General features: G+C 49.0%; 1 protein-coding gene across 1 annotated transcript in view; it reads right to left on the bottom strand.

Annotated features, from left to right (window-relative positions):
* The window catches only part of SPATC1 (spermatogenesis and centriole associated 1), a 39,041-nt gene extending 20,195 nt beyond the window's left edge, over positions 1–18,846 (bottom strand). Inside the window, exon 1 of the mRNA XM_008571680.1 lies at positions 18,636–18,846. Coding sequence (XP_008569902.1) covers positions 18,636–18,846 — 211 coding nt within the window. The remainder of the gene's footprint in view (positions 1–18,635) is intronic.
* Positions 18,847–23,707: the final 4,861 nt, after the last annotated feature.

The following is a 23,707-nucleotide window of genomic DNA, read 5'->3' as shown; positions in this document are numbered from 1 at the left end:
CACCGAGGGTTGCGATCCCGTTGCCGGTCCCGGTCCGGTATGGGCACGACACTGAGGGTTGAGATCCGTTGCCAGACATGAAAAAAGACAAAAAGAAAAAAAAAAGAAAAAAGAAAAAGTTAACTAAACACAGAAGAAGAAAAATGGAAAATTGAGAAACAAAAAAGACATGCGACATACAGAAAACAAACAAGAAAATGGCAGAAATAAGTCATTCCTTACCAGGAACATCTCCTAATGGATTAAAATCTCCAATCAAAAGACAGAGATCTGGGCCGGCCCGGTGGCGCACTGGAGAGTGCGCCGCTTGAGAGTGCGGCGGCGCTCCCGCCGAGGGTTCAGATCCCATGTGGAGACCGGTTCCCGCTCACTGGCTGAGCGAGGTGCGGGCGCAACACTTAGGGTTGTGATCCCGTTGCCGGTCCCTGGTATGGGTGTGACACTGAGGGTTGCGATCCCATTACCGGTCAGTAAAAAAGACAAAAAGGAAAAAANTCATTACCGGTCAGTAAAAAAGACAAAAAGGAAAAAAAAAAAAAGACAGAGCTCTGCAGAACAGATTAAAACAACAACAACAACAAATCCCCAAAACCCATGATCCAAATATATACTGTCTACAAGAGGTTTGTTTTAGGTCCAAAGAGACAAATAGGATAAAAGTGAAAGGATAGAAAAAGATATTTCATGCAAATAGTAACTAAAAGAGAGGGAGGTGGCTAAACTAACATTAATAGATTTTGAATAAAACTTTTTACAAAAAGCACAGAAAGACACTATATATAAATAAAAGGTATAGTATGGCCAGAAGACATAATAGTTATAAACCTCTATGCACTCAGACCCTCAAAATATATGAAGCAAAAATTGACAGAATTGAAGTGAGAAATAGACAGTTCTACAATAACAGTTGGAGATTTCAATACCCTACTTTTAGTAACAAATAGAATCAGACAGAAGATGAATAAAAAAATAGAGAACTCGAGCCATCCAGTAAACCCACTAGACCTAGCGGACATGTACAGAACACTCCGTCCAGCAGCAGCACAGTACACATTCTTCTCAGGTGCTCATGGAGCATTCTCCAGGAGAGACCGTATATTAGGCCACAAAAAAGTCCCAATAAATTTATTTATTTTGTTTGTTTGTTTTTTTGGTGGCTAGCCAGCAGGGGAACCTGAACCCTTGACCTTGGTGTTCCAAGGCTGAGTTCTAGTCAACTGAGCTAACTGGCCAGCCCCCTCAATAAGTTTAAGAAGATTAAAATCATATAAAGTTTTGTCTCTGACCACAATGAAATAAACGTAGAAATCAATAACAAAAGAAAATCTAGAAAATTCACAAGTATGTGGAAATTAAACAACATACTCTTAAAGAATGAATGGGACAAAGAAATCTCAAGAAAAATTAGAAAATTCTTGGAGACAAATGAAAAGGAAAACACGACATATCAAAACTTATGGGATGGGGCCGAGCCCGTGGCGCACTCGGGAGGGTGCAGCACTGGGAACGCAGCAGCGCTCCTGCCGCGGGTTCGGATCCTATATAGGGATGACCTGTGCACTCACAGCGCTCACTGGCTGAGCGCGGTGTGGCCGGTCTCAAAAAGGACAAAATAAAAACAACAACAACAACAACAAAAAACTTATGGGATGCAGTGAAGGCGCGCTCAGAGGGAAATTTATAGCTGCAAATGCCTACTATTAGAAAAGAAAGATCTTAAACCAATAACTGCACACCTTGAGGAACTAGAAAAAGAAGAAAAAATTAAACTCGAAGCTAGCAAAACGGAGGAAATAAGAAAGATTAGAATGGAGATAAATGAAAGAGAGGACAGAAAAAAGTAGAGAAAATCAATGAAACCAAAAGCTGGTTCATTGAAAAAAATCAGCATAACGGACAAAGCTAGCAAGACAAAGGCTGCCTCAGAGTCCCCTTGGAGCCCAGAGGGAGGGGCAGGGCACAGACACCCCCCTCGCCGAGACTGTCACCCTCCCCTCCACCAAGATGCTCTCATCAACCGACCGGCGACCCTGTGTTGCCAGTTCCAGCGCTCGGCTCTCAGGCCTCATTGTACTTGTGGGTGGCCTCTCCTCCTTGTTGAAACCCTGTCATGGTTTGGTGTCTAGGTCCTTGGTCACCTGGCTTCCTCCAGGTGCTGCTGGTCTCACCTCATCTGCCATGCAGGGGGGTGGCCCAGGCTACCCGTTGGATCTGCTCCTCCTTGGCAAGCTAATGCAGCCTGGCCACTGGGGATGGCCCAAGTGCCACCAAAACCCTTGCTCACCTCCTCTCCCCTGGACCCCAGACTCACACCCTCAATGGCCACTTCTTCCCCAGGTTCTGATGGGGACTGCAGCTTAGCACTCCTTCAACCCCTCTGCAGCCCCAGCACACTGTCCCTGTCACCAGGCCTGTCTGCTCTTTCAGTAGCTCAGGCCCAAGACGCTGAACTCAGACTCAACATTTCCCTTTCACTCACACTTAGCATCCAATAGATGAGAACTCGAGCACATGGACGAACAGCACGGCCCGACGTGATCTGCACCACCGTCACCCCACCCGGACTGTTGCAGAAGCTTCCTGGCTGGTCTCCTGATGCAACTTTGTCCCTCGAACATCAACCAAAGCCCTCCAGTTAAAATGCTTACCAGCTCACCATCTCATTCCGAGTGCTGGGTCATACAAGGTCCCCTATGATTTGGCCCGTGACCTCTCTGACCTTATTCCCCCTTCCACCATTTCTCTCCCTCCCTCCCTCTGCTCCAGCCCCTTGGATTTCTTTGCTGTTCCTCAAATGCTCCAGGCACACCCTTGTCTTTAAATTGGCTGGTCTCTCTTCCTGGAACACTCGCACCACCCCTTCAATTGTGACCTCCCCAGTGAGGTTTTCCACCTAAGTCACCAGCTTCCTCCACCCAGCCCTCCCTTTCCCCTTTTCCTAGACTGTTTCCCCCTTCGCGCTACCACTCTCTGGGATACTCTTTCCGTACTGGTTCGTCCTACCTCTCTTCATTAGAACAAAAACTCCACGAGAGCAGGGTTTTTCCTGTTTACTGCTGTCTTCCCGGTGCCTAGACCAGTGCTTGGGCCACAGAAAGTGCTCAGTAAATGTGAACGAGTGCTTTTCCTGCCCACTCATCTCAAACTTTCATACCAGAGAGAAGCGTCCCAGAAAAATGCCCAGCGTGCCATGGGGCCATGGAGCTACCAGGAGACACTACATGCAGTAAGTCAGTGTCATCACTTCTACAGTAGAAACGACAGACCTCCCAGCTGCAAGAAGCCCCCGACCACTCAACCACACTGACAAAAGGAGAGTCACCAGCAGAGCCTAGGGAAAGAGGTGAGCAAGTGCAGACCCATGACCCAGTGACCCAACCCACAGGGGAATTACCCTGCTACATGTGGTAGCACACCTGGTGGTGGGAGATCTGTGTGTAGCCCACACAACTGCCTTGATCTGGGGAAGGCACACATAGAAACCCCAACAAGTGCAGAAACCAGGACGCTGAAATAGAGTAAGGAAAAACATTCCCAATCACCACCAACCCATCCCCCAACCAGGGGAAGCCTCTGCCTGTAGGAAAAAGAAAAGAGAAACTCTGCCCAGGATCACCCATTCAAACTGAAGAGCTATAATATACCCTATTGCACCCATCATGGTCACAGGACACTATCACATGCCCACAGCCAGCCCAGGGTCACCCATCCTAGCCAAAGAGCAACAGAGACCCATGTGCTTCTCCTGAGAACCCAAGAACTTGCCCGCGTCCTCACTGACCCAACACGGAGTACTAACCTCAGCAAGGAGTCACTAAGTGCCCCAGCGCCTAGGCCATGGAGGCACTCACGTGCAACTCCAGCACTGAATATGCCTGAAGTGCCCGCACAGAGACTACACTGCTGCGTCTACCTGGAACCAATACTACAACACCCACCCACAGTCAATACAAAACTCATCCACAGGAGGAAGTGTCTGCAGTCAAAGCCCACTCCAGAGTAACAGGAGAAGCAATGGCTCTACTAAATGACAAAACATCAATGTAGAGATAATAGAAATATGAAAAATCAGGAAAATGTGACACCACCAAAGGAATACAATAATTCTCAAGTACCAGGCCTTACAGAGCAAGAAGCCCTTGAAGTGACTGAAAAGGAATTCAGAGCAACAATCCTACGGAAATTCAATGAGATGCAAGAAGACTCAGATGATACAACAAAATGAGAAAAACTATTCAGGATCTGAAGGAAGAAATTTACAAAGAGATTAATACCTTAAAAAGAATGCAGCAGAACTCCTGGAGCTGAAGGATTCATTCAAGGAAATAAAAACCACAACTGAGAGCTTAAGTAGCAGGTTAGAGCAAGAAGGAGAAAGAATTTCTGAGAATTTCTGATCTTGAAGATGGTCTTTTTGAAATATCAAGGTAGACAAAAAAAAAAAGAAAGAAAAGAAAAGAAAAAGAAAGAAAGAAAGAAAAAGGAAAAAGGAAAAGGAAAAAATGAAGAAAATCTAAGAGAGCTAGCAGACAACCTTATGCACACACAATCCCATTCCAAAATTCCAACATTGTGAAAATGTCCATACTACCCAAAGTGATTGCATTAGTCCATTTCCATTGCTTGTAAAAAAAAATACTTGAAACTGGGTGATTTATAAAGAAAATGAAATTTATTGCTTACAGTTTCTGAGGCTGGGAAGTCCAAAGTCCATCTGGTGATGGTGACAGTGACCCAGGGGTCTCACATTGCATGATGGTGGAAGCAGAGAGAGCAAGAAAGAGACTCTCCTCTTCTTTTAAAGCCCTCAGAACCATGCCCCTGACCACTATTTTTAATCCACTCACTACTGCACGGTCCTACCATCCAATCATCTCTTCAAGGCTCCACCTTTCAATTACTGTCATAGGATTTCCCACCCTCTTAACAGTCGGGGCTAAGTTTCTAATACATGTAATTTGGGAGACACAATTCAAGCTTCATTGAGTTTTATTGGGGGGGACATAATCTACTACAGCAATCTACAGATTCAATGCAATCCCCACAAAAATACCAATGACATTCTTCACAGAAATAGAAAAAAATCCTAACATTCATATGGAACAACAAAAGACCCTGACGGAGTTTGGATGTGTTGTCCCCTCCAAAACTCATGAGGACATTTGATCTCCAATGTGGCAGTGTTGGAAACTGATTGAGTCATGGGGACGAATCCCTCATGAATGGATTAATGCTCTCCCTGGGGGAGGGGGATTAATGAATGAGTTCTCACTCTATTAGTTCCCGTGAGAGCTTGTTGCTTAAAAAAGACCCTGGCACCTTCTCTCTCTCTCTTGCTTCCTCTCACCATTTGATCTGTTCATACCCTCTGGCTGCCTGCCACTTTCCGCCATGAGTAGAAGCAGCCTGAGGCCCATATCAGATGCAGCTGTCCCAGAATCGTAAGCCAAATAAACCTCTTTCCTTTATAAATTACCCAGTCTCAGGTATTTCTGTTATAGCAACACAAAACAGACTAAAACAGACCCCAAATAGCCAAAGCAATCCTGAGCAATAAAAATAAAGCCAGAGGCATAACACTACCTGACTTCAAATTATACTACAAAGCTATAGTAACCAATACAGCATGGTATAAAAATAGACATTTGGACCAATGGAACATAATAGATTACCCAGAAATCAAACCACACACTTATAGACAACTGATCTTTGACAAAGGCAACAAGAACATATATTGAGGAAAAGACTGCTTCTTCAATAAATGGTGCTCGGAAAACTGGCCCTCCATATGAAGAAGAATGAAACTAGACCTCTATTTCTCACCATATACCAAAATAAATTCAAAATGGGATTAAAGACTTAAATATAAGTCCCGAAACTATAAAATTCTTAAAAGAAAATATAGGGGAAACACTTCAGGAAGTAGGACTGGGCAAACACTTTATGAATAGGATCTTAAAAACACAGACAACAAAGGAAAAAATAAACAAATGGGATTATATCAAGCTAAAAAGCTTCTGCACTTTTAATTTCTTTTAGGAAAAGAAACAATTAACAGAGCAAAAAGACAAACTGCACAATGGGAGAAAATATTTGCAAACTATGTACCTGACAAGGGGTTACTATCCAGAATACACAAAGAATTTTAACAACTAAACAGTAAAAAAAACCCCGATTTAAAAAATGGGCAAAGGAGCTGAATAGGCATTTCTCAAAGGAAGATACAAAAATGGCCAACAGACACATGAAAAAATGTTCAAGATCACTAAGCATCAGGGAAATGCAAATCAAAATTACATTGAGATATCATCTCACCCTACTGAGATTGGCCATTATCAAAAAGACAGAGAAAAACAAATGCTGGCAAGGATGTGGAGAAAAGGAAATCCTCCTCCACTGTTGGTGGGACTGTAATTTAGTGCAGCCATTATGGAGAACAGTATGGGGTTTCCTCAAACTACAGATAGAACTGCCATATGATCCAGCAATCCCACTGCTGGGTATATACCGAAAGGAATGGAAATCATTATTTCAAAGGGACATCTGCACTCCCATGTTTATCACAGCTCTATTTACAACAGCCAAGAGTTGGAATTAACCTAAATGTCCATTGATGGATGACTGGATAAGGAAAATGTGGTGTATTTCCACAATGGAATAATACTTGGCTGTAAAAAAAAAAAATGAAACTCTGCCCTTCACAGCATCATGGATGGTCTTGGAGAAAATTATGTTAAGTGAAATAAGCCAGGCACTGAAAGAGAAATACTGCATGCCCTCACCCATAAGTGGGAGTTAAAAAATAAACAAATAAATTAAAAAAGAAAGAAAGAACAATCACAATCATTCATTGAATTTTCAAAAGGAAAGAACAGAACTGAGGCCACCAGAGGTGGCAAAGGGGTAGGGGAAGGGGGATTAGCAAGAAATTGGTAAAGGGCCACAAAAAATTATTACATTGTGTAATGTTGAATATACTAATTATCCTGATTTGAGCATCACATAATGCACACAGGTATTGATATTCAATGCTGTACCCCACCGATATGTACAATCAATTATGTTTCAATAAAAAAATTAAAATAAATTAGAATGTAATGAGTGTGTATATGAGCAGAGATAAAACTTGACTCTAAAATAAAGTGGTCAGGACAGAAATTGAGGCCTACTTTTTGTACAAAAGAACTCAAGTTTGTGCCCCCAAGCACTGTGAGTTTAATATGACTGCAGAATAAAGTTTTCATAGAATGACCTTATAAACTGATCACTGAGACAGTCATAGGGGATACCCCAAATTCAATCAGATGCCATGTTACTACCTGAAAGAATGTATCACCCTTAGAATACAAACAGTGCAAGATTGATCAGGGTCTACAAAAATCATTTGTATTTCTATACACTTGCAATGAAGAATCCAAAAATGAAATTGAGAAAGCAATTTAATTTATAGTACCATCAAAAAGAGCAAACTATTTAGTAATAAGTTTAACAAAAGAAATACAAAATTTATACTCTGTAAACTACAAATACTGTTGAAAGATAAAAGAAGATCTAATTAAATGGAAAAACATCCTATGTTCACGGGTTGGAAGACTTAATATTGTAACGATAGCAATACTCCCAAATCAACCTACAGAGTCAATGCAATTCCTATTAGAATCCCAGCTGGCTTCTTTGTAAAAACTGCCAGGCTGGTCCTAAGATTCATATGGAATTACAAGGGACCCAGAATGGCCAAAGCAATATTGAAAAAGAGAAAAGTTGGAGGACTCACTTCTGGATTTCAGAACTTACTACAAAGCTATAGTAATCTGTGTGGCACTGGCATAAGGACAGACATAGAGGTCCGTGGGAGTCCAGAAATACATTACGTGTCTACAGTCAACTGATTTTTGGCAAGAGTGCCAAGACTATTCAATGGGGAAAGAATAATCTTTTCAACAAATGGTGCTGGGACAAGTGGGTATTCATCTACAAAAGAATGAAGTTGGCCCCTACCTTACATTGTATACAAAAGTTAAATCAAAATGAATCAAAGTCCTAACTGTGATAGCTAAAATTACAAAACTCGTACAAGAAAAGATAGGGCTAAATCTTCATGACCTTGGATTTAGCAGTGGATTCTTAGATATGACCCCAAAAGAATGAGCAACGAGAGAACAACAGATAAACTTGACTGCATCACAATTAAAACTTTTGTGCTACAAACGAAACCATCAAGAAAGCAAAAACACAACCGCAGAATGGGAGGATACACGTGCAAATCATCTGTCTTATAAGGGGCTGTATCCCAGTATATGTAAAGGACTCTTACAACTCAACAATAAAAAGACCGATGGCCCAATTGAAAAATGGGCAATGTATCTGCATAGACATTTCTTCTCAATGAAGCACATGAAAGAGGCTCAACAGGATTAGTCACCAGGGAAATGCAAATCAAAACCCCAATGCATCACCACTTTACACCCATTAGGATGTAATCAAAACGTCAGATGAGGGGCCAGCTGTTTAGAGCGCGGTGTTATAATACCACGGTCAAGGTCAAGGGTTTAGATCCATCTACTGGCCAGCCGCCAAAAACACAGAACAGAAGTCAGACGGTAACAAGTAACAAGTACTGGCAAAGATCTGGAGAAATCGGAACCCCCGTGCATTGATGGTGGGGATGTAAAACGGTGCAGCCGCATGGGAAAACGGTCTGGCAGTTCCTCAGACAGTTCTACTTAATGAGTTACCAGATGACCCAGCAATTCCACCCCTAGATATATACCCGACAGAAATGAAAATGCACGTCTGCGCAAAACTCATACAGTCGCGCGTCGCTTGCCGGTGAGAGTGAGTTCTGAGAAGCGTGTCCTTGCGCGGTTTCCTTGTCGTGGGAACGTCACAGAGGGTACTCACTCATGCAAACCTGGACGGTGCGGCCGTTGCAGTCTTCTGGTCAGAACCACGCCACACGTGCAGACCGTTTACCGAAATCTCCTGGTTACGCGGCGCATGACTGTGCACGGAAGCTCGTGGCGGCATTACTCATGACGGCCCAAGTGTCCGTCACGAGTGAACGGACACACGAAGGCGGCACGTCCGTGCGGCGAACTGTCACTCAGCCACAGAAGCCGGGAAGTCCCTGACCCTGACCGGGGCTCGGCTTCGCGCCACCGCGCGGAGTGTGCGGCACGGGCCAGCCCGTGGACCAGACGGTGTCCGGGTGCCCGTGCTCCCCGCCGCCCGGACGAGGCTCCGGCGTTACCCACTCCGACCAACAGTTGTGCTTTCCGGCTTGCTCGGACGATTGCTCCTGGCCACCTGGTCTTCAATCCTCTCCAGATCTCTGGGACACTGGCCTCTAGTCTCGCCCCATCTGACAGCCTTCCTGGTCCTCGCTTCCGTCTCGTGGGTTTTAACTCTTGCTGAACCTGCCTGCCTTCTCCCCCCACGTCTGCCCCCAGGCCACCAAATGCTGCTGGAGGGGGCTGGGCAGTTAACCCAGCTGGTTAGAGCACCGTGTGGTAACACCAAGGTCAAGGGTTCTGATCCCCTTTTGGCCAGCCACACACACACACAAAAATTTCCAGTTAAATGCTGCTGAAGAAGGCAGGAGGTTGGTGGCTGCTGCCTTTGTAAATCCCACAGATGGCCAGTGCCATTTGGCCCACTGTCCAGCCAGACAGACTTCCCAGGTCCCCCTCTCAGTTTCTTCCCCCATTTTCACTCTATTTCAGACGTTCCTCACCTTCCCCACATCACCCTTGCTCTCAAAGAATGACATTTTTACAGAGAAATTGAAGCCATGGTTCTGGGATTTCCTTAGCTTCCCACCACCTGGTATTTACGCTCAAACTTCCCTTCCTCCTCCCTTTCCAGAAAGTGGAAGAAAGTCTCTCCCACCCTAGAAAGTAACCCTTTTCCATATTTCCGTGCTGGGTGGTGGTGAAATCATTCTAACCAAGTAACGGTGCCAAGTCATTGTTCCCTAAAGGCTGTGGACGTTTTTAGTGCTTTTCTTGCTTGACCTGATAGCAGTTTTTACCCTGTGGAGACTCTGTCACCTTTGAAGCTGTCTCTTGGCTCCTATGACATTACAGTTTGGAGATTTCCCTTCCCTGTATGGATGCCCCTTTGCCAGCTTCTCTACCAGCTCCCACTCGGGGCTTGTCTCTCAGTGCCTTCTTCTGGTACACTCTCTTCCCAGATGGTCTCGCCCCCTCACGCGGCTTCAATTATCAACAACTCTTGAATCTTTTCTCTCCAGCACTGACCTCTCCTCTGGGCTTCAGACTCACATCACCCCTGCTTCCTCGACGCTCCACGTGGATGTCATGTGGACGTCTCAAAGTCAGTTTGCTCAGAGTACAACTCGTTGTCTTCATCTAAAACTGCACTTCCTTCCCCGGGCTCACCCGAAACATTTGTGGGGGGCGGGCAGGAGCACAGATGGAGGCCCGCGGATCATATGTCAGAGTACCTAAAAGTTATCACTCAAGCCAGCTGTTTTGTTTTTTCTAAAAGATGACTGGTAAGGGGATCTTAACCCTTGACTTGGTGTTGTCAGCACCACGCTCTCCCAAGTGAGCCAACCCCGGCCATCCCTCTATAGGGATCTGAACCTGTGGCCTTGGTGTTATCAGCACCACACTCTCCCCAGTGAGCCAGGGGCCAGTCCCTAAGCCAAATGTTAAAGTACATTCTATTTTCTTACCCTGACAAGCAAACCTCAGTGAGCCACGGGCCAGTCCCTAAGCCAAATGTTAAAGTACATTCTATTTTCTTACCCTGACAAGCAAACCTTTGTAACAACCTGGAAGTCAGATTGGAATTTAGAGTTCTTGAATTCCCTGGAGTTCTGTGCAAGGAGGTGGTGGCTTGGGGACAGCTGGGCCCCAGCCCCAACGCTCGTTCTTTGGGCTCAGTCCTGCACTGCAGCGGGCCTGGCGGAAGGCGCATTCTGCATTCTCAGGAGTGGCCTGTCATTACCCAGTCACCTCAGCCGGGACGGCAGACACATTCTGGTTGGCCGCCTTGTCATCCCTTACACCCAGGCAGGTAGGGTCCCCATTTCCTTTCTAAATGACTTGACTGGATTTCTCTCTACCTGTCGTTTATGCTGTCATCTCCCACCTGGGTGACCGCAGCAGCCTCAGTGTAACCCTCTTCCTGCTTCAGTCTTGTCTCCCTGGAATTTGTTTTCCCTACGGCCGTTGGAATGATCTTTCCGAAGCGTAGACACGACTACTCCCTGCTACAAGCCACCGGTGTCTATTTCCTTTAGCAGCAAGTCCACGCTCCGTAGCGTGCTGTTCGCAGTGTTTGGTGATCTGAGCCCTGCTCACCTGTCTAGCTGCATTGTTCAACTCTCACTGGCCCCAACACACACGGACACGCCACATACACACTCACAAATACAAACACCACACACGCCGCATATACTCACATAAACACCACACATTCTAAAAGATGACTGGTAAGGGGATCTTAACCCTTGACTTGGTGGTGTCAGCACCACGCTCTCCCAAGTGAGCCAACTGGCCATCCCTATGTTGGAATCCAAACCCATGGCCTTGGTGTTATCAGCACCACACTCCCCCCAGTGAGCCACGGGCCAGTCCCTAAGCCAAATGTTAAAGTACATTCTATTTTCTTACCCTGACAAGCAAACCTTTGTAACAACCTGGAAGTCAGATTGGAATTTAGAGTTCTTGAATTCCCTGGAGTTCTGTGCAAGGAGGTGGTGGCTTGGGGACAGCTGGGCCCCAGCCCCAACGCTCGTTCTTTGGGCTCAGTCCTGCACTGCAGCGGGCCTGGCGGAAGGCGCATTCTGCATTCTCAGGAGTGGCCTGTCATTACCCAGTCACCTCAGCCGGGACGGCAGACACATTCTGGTTGGCCGCCTTGTCATCCCTTACACCCAGGCAGGTAGGGTCCCCATTTCCTTTCTAAATGACTTGACTGGATTTCTCTCTACCTGTCGTTTATGCTGTCATCTCCCACCTGGGTGACCGCAGCAGCCTCAGTGTAACCCTCTTCCTGCTTCAGTCTTGTCTCCCTGGAATTTGTTTTCCCTACGGCCGTTGGAATGATCTTTCCGAAGCGTAGACACGACTACTCCCTGCTACAAGCCACCGGTGTCTATTTCCTTTAGCAGCAAGTCCACGCTCCGTAGCGTGCTGTTCGCAGTGTTTGGTGATCTGAGCCCTGCTCACCTGTCTAGCTGCATTGTTCAACTCTCACTGGCCCCAACACACACGGACACGCCACATACACACTCACAAATACAAACACCACACACGCCGCATATACTCACATAAACACCACACATGCCTGTGCTATCAGACATACGGCATAAACACAAACACCCCCCACAGTCATACATACCGCACACACTTACACAATGCACACGTCACACACACAGCAACTCACAAAAACATGCACACTCACAGCCACGTGCACACATTCACTCACACACCACACACGTGTGAGGCATACACAGCACGTACTCTTACACACTCATGCACGTTCTCCACACACATCCACGTGTAGCTCACACCACACACAGCACACTACACACTTATGCCGCACCCACCCTCTCACAAACCACATTTACACACATGCTCACACCCTACCACACACTACACACACACTACACACACTACACACACTACACACACACACTACACACACACTACACACACACTACACACACACTACACACACACTACACAACACACCACACACACACTACACACACACACTACACACACTACCCACACACCACACACACACCACACACACACACAACACACACACACTACACACACACACAACACACACACACATCACACTACACACACATCACACTACACACATCACACTACACACACTACACACACACCACACACACACTACACACACACTCTACACACACACACTACACACAAACACTACACACACTACACACTACACACACACCACACACACACCACACACACACCACACACACACACAACACACACACACTACACACACACACAACACACACACACTACACACACACACAACACACACACACTACACACACACACAACACACACACACTACACACACACACAACACACACACACTACACACACACACAACACACACACACTACACACACACACAACACACACACACTACACACACACACAACACACACACACTACACACACACACAACACACACACACTACACACACACACAACACACACACACATCACACTACACACACATCACACTACACACACACACTACACACACCCTACACACACACACACCACACACACACTACACACACACTACACACACACTACACACACTACACACACATCACACTACACACATCACACTACACACACACCACACACACACTACACACACACACTACACACACTACACACGCACACACTACACACGCACACACTACACACACACGACACACACACTACACACACTACACACACTACACACGCACACACTACACACACCACACACACTACACACACTACACACACACACTACACACACACCACACACACACTACACACACACTACACACACTACACACACTACACACGCACACACTACACANCACACACACTACACACACACACTACACACACACACTACACACACACTACACACACACTACACACACTACACGCACACACTACACACACACACTACACACACTACACACACACTACACACACTACACACACTACACACACACACACACTACACACACACTACACAACACACCACACACACACTACACACACACTACACACACACTACACGCACACACTACACACGCACACACTACACACACACTCTACACACACACACTACACACAAACACTACACACACTACACACACTACACACACACCACACACACACCACACACACACCACACACACACACCACACACACACAACACACACACAACACACACACACAACACACACACACATCACACTACACACACATCACACTACACACACATCACACTACACACATCACACTACACACACTACACACACACACCACACACACACTACACACACTACACACACTACACACGCACACACTACACACACACTCCACACACTACACACACACTACACACACACACACTACACACACACACTACACACACTACACACACTACACACACACTACACACACCCTACACACACACCACACACACACACTACACACACACTACACACACACTACACACACACTACACACACTACACACACATCACACTACACACATCACACTACACACACTACACACACACTACACACACTACACACATCACACTACACACACTACACACACACACCACACACACACTACACGCACACACTACACACACTACACACACTACACACGCACACACTACACACGCACACACTACACACACACTACACACACACTACACACACTACACACATCACACTACACACACTACACACACACTACACACACACACTACACACACTACACACACTACACACGCACACACTACACACACTACACACACACTACACACGCACACACTACACACACACTACACACACCACACACACACTACACACACACACTACACACACACTACACACACTACACACACTACACACGCACACACTACACACACCACACACACCACACACACTACACACACACCACACACACACACTACACACACACCACACACACGCACTACACACACATGCACTACACACACACCACACACACGCACTACACACACACGCACACACACCACACACACACCACACACACACTACACACACACCACACACACGCACTACACACACACGCACACACACCACACACACACCACACACACACTACACGCACACACTACACACGCACACACTACACACGCACACACTACACACACTACACACTACACATGCACACACTACACACGCACACACTACACGCACACACTACACACACACTACACACACTACACACACACTACACCCACACACTACACACACACACCACACACACACTACACACACACTACACACACCACACACACACACGCTACACACACACACCACACACACTACACACATACACACGCTACACACACACACACACACCACACACACACTACACACACAGACACCACAGTGTGTGTGATGTGTGTCTACACACACACTCTACACGCACACTACACACGCACACACACACCACACACACACCACACACACACGCACTACACACGCACTACACACACACACACTACACACGCACACACACACGCTACACACGCACACACTACACACACTACACACACTACACACACACTCTACACACACACACTACACACACCACACACACACACCACACACACACACACTACACACACGCACTACACACACACGCACCACACACACACGCACTACACACGCACACACCACACACACACGCACTACACACACACACTACACACGCACACACCACACACACACCACACACACACTACACACACACCACACACACACACCACACACACGCACTACACACACACACACTACACACACATGCACTACACACACACCACACACACACGCACTACACACACACGCACACACACCACACACACTACACACACACTATACACATGCACACACTACACACACACTACACACGCACACACTACACACGCACACACTACACACACACACTACACACACTACACACACACTCTACACGCACACTACACACGCACACACACACTACACACACACTACACACACCACACACACACCTACACACGCACACACCACACACACACACCGCACACACACACTACACACACACACTACACGCACACTACATGCACACACAAACACTACACACACACTACACACACTACACACACACTACACAGACACTACACACACACCACACACACACACTACACACACACGCACACACTACACACACTACACACACACACCACACACACACTACACACACACAGTACACACACCACACACACTACACACACACACTACACACACTACACACACACACTACACACGCACACACTACACATGCTACACACACGCTACACACACACTCGACACACACACTAGACACACACATTACACACGCACACACTACACACACACTACACACGCACACACTACACAGACACTACACACGCACACACTACACACACACTACACCCACACACTACACACACACACACCACACACACACCACACACACACACTACACACACCACACACACACACGCTACACACACACACACCACACACACACTACACACATACACACGCTACACACACACACACCACACACACACTACACACACAGACACCACACACACACACTACACACACAGACACCACACACACACACTACACACACACACCACACACACCACACTCATACACACACACACACCACACACTACACACACATACACACACACACACCACACACTACACACACATACACGCACACACACACACACACACACGAGTCTGTGCTCTAACCACACTGATCTGGTTCCTCATTCCTGCTCATACACACACACACACACCACACAGTACACACACATACACACACACACACCACACACTACACACACATACACGCACACACACACACACACACGAGTCTGTGCTCTAACCACACTGATCTGGTTCCTCATTCCTGCAAGCACTGGGCCCGGCCTTTGTACGAGTCTCTTCTCCTGGGATGCTCTCCTCCCCGTCACCACCAGCTGTCTGAGCTCACCTCCTCCAGAAAGCCTTTTCTAACCCCCTAAGCTTGACCCTCGGGGACTTGGAAGAACTGAAGTGGTCCAAGGAGTCCCTTGATAATCAAACCTAAGAGGAGAAGGCTTGCTTGGTTAGCCTGGGAGAAGGAAACCAGAATCTAGCCTCTTAAACTGTGAGATTTCTTAGACACTGTACTTCCCCTGTGCGTATTATTTTTGTCACCCTGTCTATTGTCTCAGAGTCATTAGCAGTTTAACATTTAAAACAGGAGGGGCTTGTCTGCTTGTGATCAGTAAGTGGGAACTGAAGCCCGGCCCCACGCCACAGCCACGTTGGATGGCAGGGAACCTGGGGGTGGGGAGCCGGGAGCGAGCACGGGCCTGAGGGGTCAGCTGCTTGCTGGAAAGGCCTGAGCCTCAGTCAGAAGCGTGTCTAGTTTGGAGTGAGCTAAGTTCCAGGAAGTCCCTGGGCCTGCAGGACCCTCTGGGGGGCCTTCACTTCTACAGCAGTGTCGAAGCCATGCAGTAGGTGGGCTGGCTGCAGGGAGGGGCACGGCCTGAACCCAGAGCCTGGGAGCAGCCGTGATTAAGATGAGCCAGGGGGCGGGCGGCCTGGCTTGGGAACTCGGGCTATCGGTGTCAATGCCGTGCAGAGGTGGAGAAGGACATGGCACCTAGGAAGCCATCTGCGACCTTTTTAGAACGGCAGTGTTGGGGTCCATGCCAAGCCATAGAGGCTTAAATAGGCAGAGAGCAGAAAGAGCTGAGTCCTCTTCCCAGGAAGGAGGAAGGTTTCAGGCGTGACATGGGGAGAGGAGAGGGCCAGGCAGGCAGTGCAAAGTGCAGGGTCTGTGGTAGACGGCAGGTGGCTGCAGGGCTGGGTGGGCTGTGGGCACATGTGGAGAAGTCACCTTGGACAGGAAGGAATACAACCGTCCCCAGGACAGGAAGGACGTTGCAGGAGGGGAAGTGGATGTAATAACCGCCGGTGTTTCGCCCTTATTGACCTTCCCCACTGACCGTGTCAGCCACGGACTCCTAAGGCCGTATCCTGGGAACTTGCTGCCCCCGGAAACTCTCCATCTGGTATCTTCAATGCCGGCCCCTCTTTGCCTGCGGCTTTCCATTCCTGTCACTGCACTCAGCTGTCCTGGCCTCCGAGTGCCCTCCGAGTCTCAGTCCCTGTGCTCCAGGCCTGACCCACAGATGATCACTTCAACATTTCCTGCAAACATCTGCCACGTCCTTGCCATTCTACCATCTCACCCTACTCTAAATCTTCTCCAGCCTCAGGGCTGCCATCACACACTAACAATTCCCAAACCTCAAGCTTAGTCCAGGTCTCTCTCCTCAGCTTCTAGACTTGGGTTGTCAGTTGCCTGCTGGCCATCTCTAACTGGACAATATGGGGAAGGTGCTAATGGTGTGGGATGGGGAGGCTGAGGACGAGGAATGGGAGCAGGGTGGGGAGGCTGGTCCACATAGTGGACCCAGTAGGGCAACACATTTGGATTCCTGAACCGGGAAATTCTCAGTCTACCGAGCTGCTTGGCAGTTCGGTCGAGGGGAAGAATGTGCACAGGGCTCCTACCATTGGGCGAATGGGATTGGGACCTCGCTTTGCCCTGTCGTCCTCACGGCCCTGTGTCTGCACACTCCTCCCCGCTGGGGGCCAGGGTCCCGCAAGTTTGTGGCTACCTACACGCTGCCCCATGACCTTCCAAGACCTCAGCGTGGGGCGTCCCTCCTCTGTGGGCAGCCTCATCCCTCCCTCCTGCTCTTCTTTGACCCAGGCCTCTTACGGTTACCCTGGCATGGGGGAGAGCCTGCCACCACCTCGCCGAGCCCGCTGCTGAGCGCGGTGATGCCGAGGTCGCCCGCCTGAGTCTTGATGGCTGCCTTGAGTTCGTGGTTCTCCCGAATGAGCCGCACCAGCTTCTTTAGCTCCTCGTTTTCCCGCACCAGCCTCTCTATCTGATGCCGGAGCCCCTCGTAATTGGTGAGTAGAGACATGCCCTGGGGTAGTGGGAAGAGTGCGGCCCACAGGAGGGCACTGCACCTGGAGGCTGCCCAGGGCCCCGGGCCTTGCCCGGGATGAAGGAGCATGCAGAGTCTGCAAGGCTGGCCCAGCGGCCCTGGGTATTGTGAGGTCAGAGGCTGTGCCCTCCTCCTTGCCCTCTCTGCTCTAACAGGCTCAAATCTCCATGCCTCCAGGCCTGTGCCCAGGCCCTGCCTCCCTGCCTCAGCCGGGAATGTCCTGACCCCTTCCCTGTCCAGCCAACTTCACTCTCAAGGTGCCTCCTCTGCGAAGCCTCCTTTCCCCCACTGAAAGCTAATCACTGCCGCTGGGCCCCCACAGCAGATGTGTCCTGTGTCATAGGACTTACCCTGGTTCCACTGCAGTTAGCTCCTTTTCTCTGTCCACTCGCTTTACAGCGAGGACACGGATTGTGCCACTCCCCTGGGATCCCGGCCTCCAGCAAAGGCTTGGCATAGTGTAAGTAGGTAACCGGTGAGTATCTGTTGAATGAAAAGCCACCACCCTGCCTTCCTGGCCAGGCAGCCTCTTCCTTGTGCTCTTGGACATGCCTGTTCCTGGGGTCACTCTGTCTTGGATACCTGGACACTGGCCCATGATTTCTTCTGACCCCAGGAACTCAGAGACTTCCTCTGACTGGTGGCCTAGGAGTTCCCTCATCCAAGCCCCTGCCTCCCTACAGCTTGGAGTTTCCATTTCTGGTGATTCAGGTTCCCCAATTCCAAATCCCCCAGTGGTGCCTCTTTTGCACCTGGATTTCTATTCTCCAGCTCCTTGAATTTTTCTGACTTTAGTCCTTTAAGAATCCAAGACTGCATTTCCCATCTGGTTCTAAGAACTCAGGACTGAGTCCTCATGGTGCTTCTTTCTCTTAGAGCCATCTACAGAGAACTCCATGGGCCTGACCTTAGGTGTCTAGCAAGGCCGTGTCCTTATGAGCTTCCCTGGCTTTGCGGATGTCCGCTGTCAATCCTCTTCATGGGCTAGGTAGGTGATGGTGAAGTCAGCCAGAGGGCAGGCTCCTGGTAGAGGGCAGGGTGAGGCCGGAGGGGAAGATCAGCCAGGGCTGGCATCAGTCCGAGTTGAGCATTGAGCATTCTACCCGGACCTCACAATGGGGGGCCTGCCCCCTCATGCCCTGGACTGTAATCCTGGCTGAGCCACTCTGCCCCGGGGACCAGAGCCCCCTGGAGACCAGGGCCAAGGTCTCTTCAGTTTCCTCTCTAATTTTATAGAGTATGTCTGCTGGATTTTCCTCCAGCCTGTGAAAATAAGCTTATCATGGTCTTGTCCCACTGCAGGCCTCTCCTTAGGTTGAGGCCATGTCTCGATGCTTACATTTTACGTGTTAATTCGCTAGGCTATGGCGCCCAGGTGTTTGGTCAGACACTAGTCTAGACGTTGCTGTGAAGGTATTTTGTAGATATTATTAACATCTACCAAATGTTGACCTCAAGTAAAGGAGATTACTTCCACCATGTGGGTGCGCCTCATCCAATCAGTTGAAGAACTTCAGAGCCAAAAACCTGAGGTTGTTTCGGGAAGAAGGAATTCTGCCTCAGGACTGTAACATAGAAATCCTGCCCGAGTTTCCAAGCTTCCCTGTGGATTTTAGACTTGCCAGTCCCCACAATTGTATGAATCAATTCCTTAAAGTAAGGAAGAAGGAATTCTGCCTCAGGACTGTAACATAGAAATCCTGCCCGAGTTTCCAGGCTTCCCTGTGGATTTTAGACTTGCCAGTCCCCACAATTGTATGAATCAATTCCTTAAAGTAGATCTCTTAATATAAAAGAACTCTGGCTGGTGTACCATCTCTATTTCCCTTTGTACCAGTGCTTCTTTCCTCCAAAAAATGTATTGTGAGTGCCAGCTGTGTGGCGGGCATAGTGTTAGGAACGGGGCTCAGTGCTAGTCATAAGCAGGCACTGTCCCTGCCTTACCTCACAGTGCAGTGGGGAGCGGCTAGGAATTGAGCGATCGCATCAGTGTCAAATTACCTCTGCGATGGATGCTGCAGGGGAGGCACGACGTGCTGCAGAGGGTGTCGTGGGTGGGTTAGATCCAGTCGGATCAGTACAGCCTTCCCTGAAGAAGTGGTGACTGAGACGATATGAAGGAAGAGGGTCGGGTGTGGGAAGAGCTTCCTAGCAGAGGGAACGGCCTGTGCGGAGGCCGGGGGGGCGTGAGTGCCACCAAGGGAACTGCAAGCATGGAGGAGCAGGGAATGCAGGAAGTGGACGCATGTGCTGGGGAAGGACAGGGGGTCCAGGCCGTGACAGGGCCTGTGGCTATGGGACTGATGTTGACCTTCAACCTAAGGGCCTTGGGAAGCCTTGGGAGGGCTTTTAGAAGGGAGGCATGAGAACAGATTGGAGGAGAAAAAGCTGCTGAGTGGCCTGCAGCAAGGAGGCCACTGCAGCCATCCAAGCAAGAGACAAAGGTGGCTTGGACACAGGTGGTGCTGCAGAGGTGGAGGGAGTGGGCAGAGCTGAGAAACGTTTACTGGTACTAGATGGACTGGTCTTGGGGATGGTGTGGATGTGGGGATGAAGGCAAGCGTTAGGGCAGGACCGGTCTTGCAGTTTCTGGTGTGGGTAGTGGAGCCGCTGGTTACATGCCCCAATAGGGAGGAGGACCAAGTTTAGAGCAAAGAGCCTGAGGCAGGTCTGGATGTGCTGTGAGATCGGGATGTTAAGGAGATATGTCAAGGAAGCAGGGGGTTACTTCTCTGGGTTCCGCTGCGTGGGATGGAAAGATACAGTTTGGAGCTGTCAGCTTCTAGACGGCAGCTGAGGCTGTACGAGTGGATGAGGTCAGCCAGGAATCAGTGACAGGGACAAAGAATAGGCCTCAGGCCCATTGTGCCTAGAAGAGCCAGGACAAGGTGCAGAGGGCATGGAGCAGGAATGCACACAGGGGTGGGCAGAAGACCTGAGAAGCCTGGGCTGGGAGCCACGCAGCAGCGGGTAGGTCAAGGGTAGGAAGCGGCAACAGTGCCTGATGCTGCTGAGAGGTCAGATGAGAAGAAGACTGAAAAGTGTGCATCCGCTTTAGGGTTGGAAGTCATTGGTGACACATCCTGGGCTCTTTAGGTGGAGTGATTTGGCCAACTCCAGATTCACGAGTCTGAGTGGGAAGGAAGAGAGAAGGGGGTTCACACAGCCCTTGCCAGGGGTTTGTCTGTGCAGAGGAGGAGTGTGGCAGAGCTGCAGGCGGCTTCTTCCCTCACTGTCCCCTTCCTCCTCTTGCAGCCTGGTGCCCCCTTGCCCAACCACTGGGCCTCTGTTGCCTCAGGCTCTCCTTAGAGATGCAGTGTGCAATTGAGGTCCTCAGGATGCTCCCAGGCACCCCCAGAACGCGAATTTGAAGCCTCCTGTCCTTTCTTGGTACTCGCCTCCACCAGGCTTCAACCCAAAACTTTAATCATTATTTTTGTTATAATGTATATACAAAGTGCCGTTCAGTATCCGAATCTATCCAGTTTGAGGTTGGGATAGAGAGTAGCGAAAGTGTAGAGTGTGAGGAATTCGTCCAAAAATGTATCCATACCAATTTGGATCCTGTATGTGGGGGTGAGAGTCTGAGAGTGAGGCAGACGGGGCCTCCCTATGCCGCCTTCAGTCCAGCCCCTCCGAGCTCTTGCACGCACCACTTGGGAGTGGTCCACGGTTCCTGACTGCGGGGTCAGACCCGCGTCCACCAGGGGTTGCGTTTCCCACGGGCTCACTGGGAACTCTGCAAGCAGACCTCCGCTCCTGTCCCTCTTCCTTGTGCTGAGTCAGATCTCTTCCGTCTGCTCCTAGGTCACTGGCTTTGCACAGTTTGTTCCCATTCAGATTTGCCTCATGAGATTCCGCTTAGCATTCCAGCTTGGCGAGGCCCTCAGGGATCTTTGCTTCCTTCGTGGCTTGGGATTCTTTGCGGGTTTAACAAGCTTCCCTCTAAAGCCATGTTTTCGAAGCAGCAAGTTGCTGAAGAACAGGGACCTCTAACCTAGAGCCCGCTGTTCCCACCCCCCGCCTGTCACCTCCCGTCCTGTCCACACAGACAGGCTGCGACGTGCTGCCTCCACGCCGAGCCTGCTCAGAGGCACCTCCTGGGAAGGAGCCACATACTGCGTGTGGCCCACATACACCCTAGCAACACTGGCAGTGTGGTCATTTCAATCCTGCCTGCTGGGTCAGCCAGCCTGTGATCACTTCCTGTTGCTGATGAGGAGCCCCTGGGAGGAATCTGTCCAGCCTGTGCTCCCACAGATTCAGCTGTTACTTGATGCCCGTGCCCTCCTGCATGTCAGCAGTGACTCCTCTCGACCCCTCTCATACACTTCAGACAATGAAAGAGACGTGACTGACATTCATTGAGTTCTGATCACATGCCAGACACGGCTGTGACAGTCCTAATCCCCAAGCAGATAGCACCCCATCTGACAGGCGAGAGCACTGAGGCACAGCCATGTCAAGTGCCTGGGCTCTGCCCTGGGCCCCCAGGTGTCCGATCTTTCAACGTTTCCCCAGCTGTCAAGGTCAGGGCTGGGCAGGCAGCCTAGTTTTTGACCTGCTCTTCTCACCTCCAGCCTCACCTCTTTTGCTGCAGCCTCTCTCTGCACAGCTACCTCAGCAGGGAGGTTGGGGGGACTTTCTGACGAGCCATTAGATCTAGGCTCTGCCCAGAGGGAAGTCTTGGAGTGATATCCCAGCAGCATATCCTACTCTGTATCCCAGAGCCCATCACCAGCCCTGGCACATGGTAGATGCTCAGTAAATACATGGATGCATTTTTATCCAGCCTTTCTTTTTTTTTTTTTTTTTTTTTTTTTTTTTTTTTTTTTTT

Source organism: Galeopterus variegatus, unplaced genomic scaffold (assembly GCF_000696425.1).
Source record: "Galeopterus variegatus unplaced genomic scaffold, G_variegatus-3.0.2 Scaffold711, whole genome shotgun sequence".
NCBI lineage: Eukaryota > Metazoa > Chordata > Mammalia > Dermoptera > Cynocephalidae > Galeopterus > Galeopterus variegatus.
This window is presented reverse-complemented; position numbering and strand designations above follow the sequence as displayed.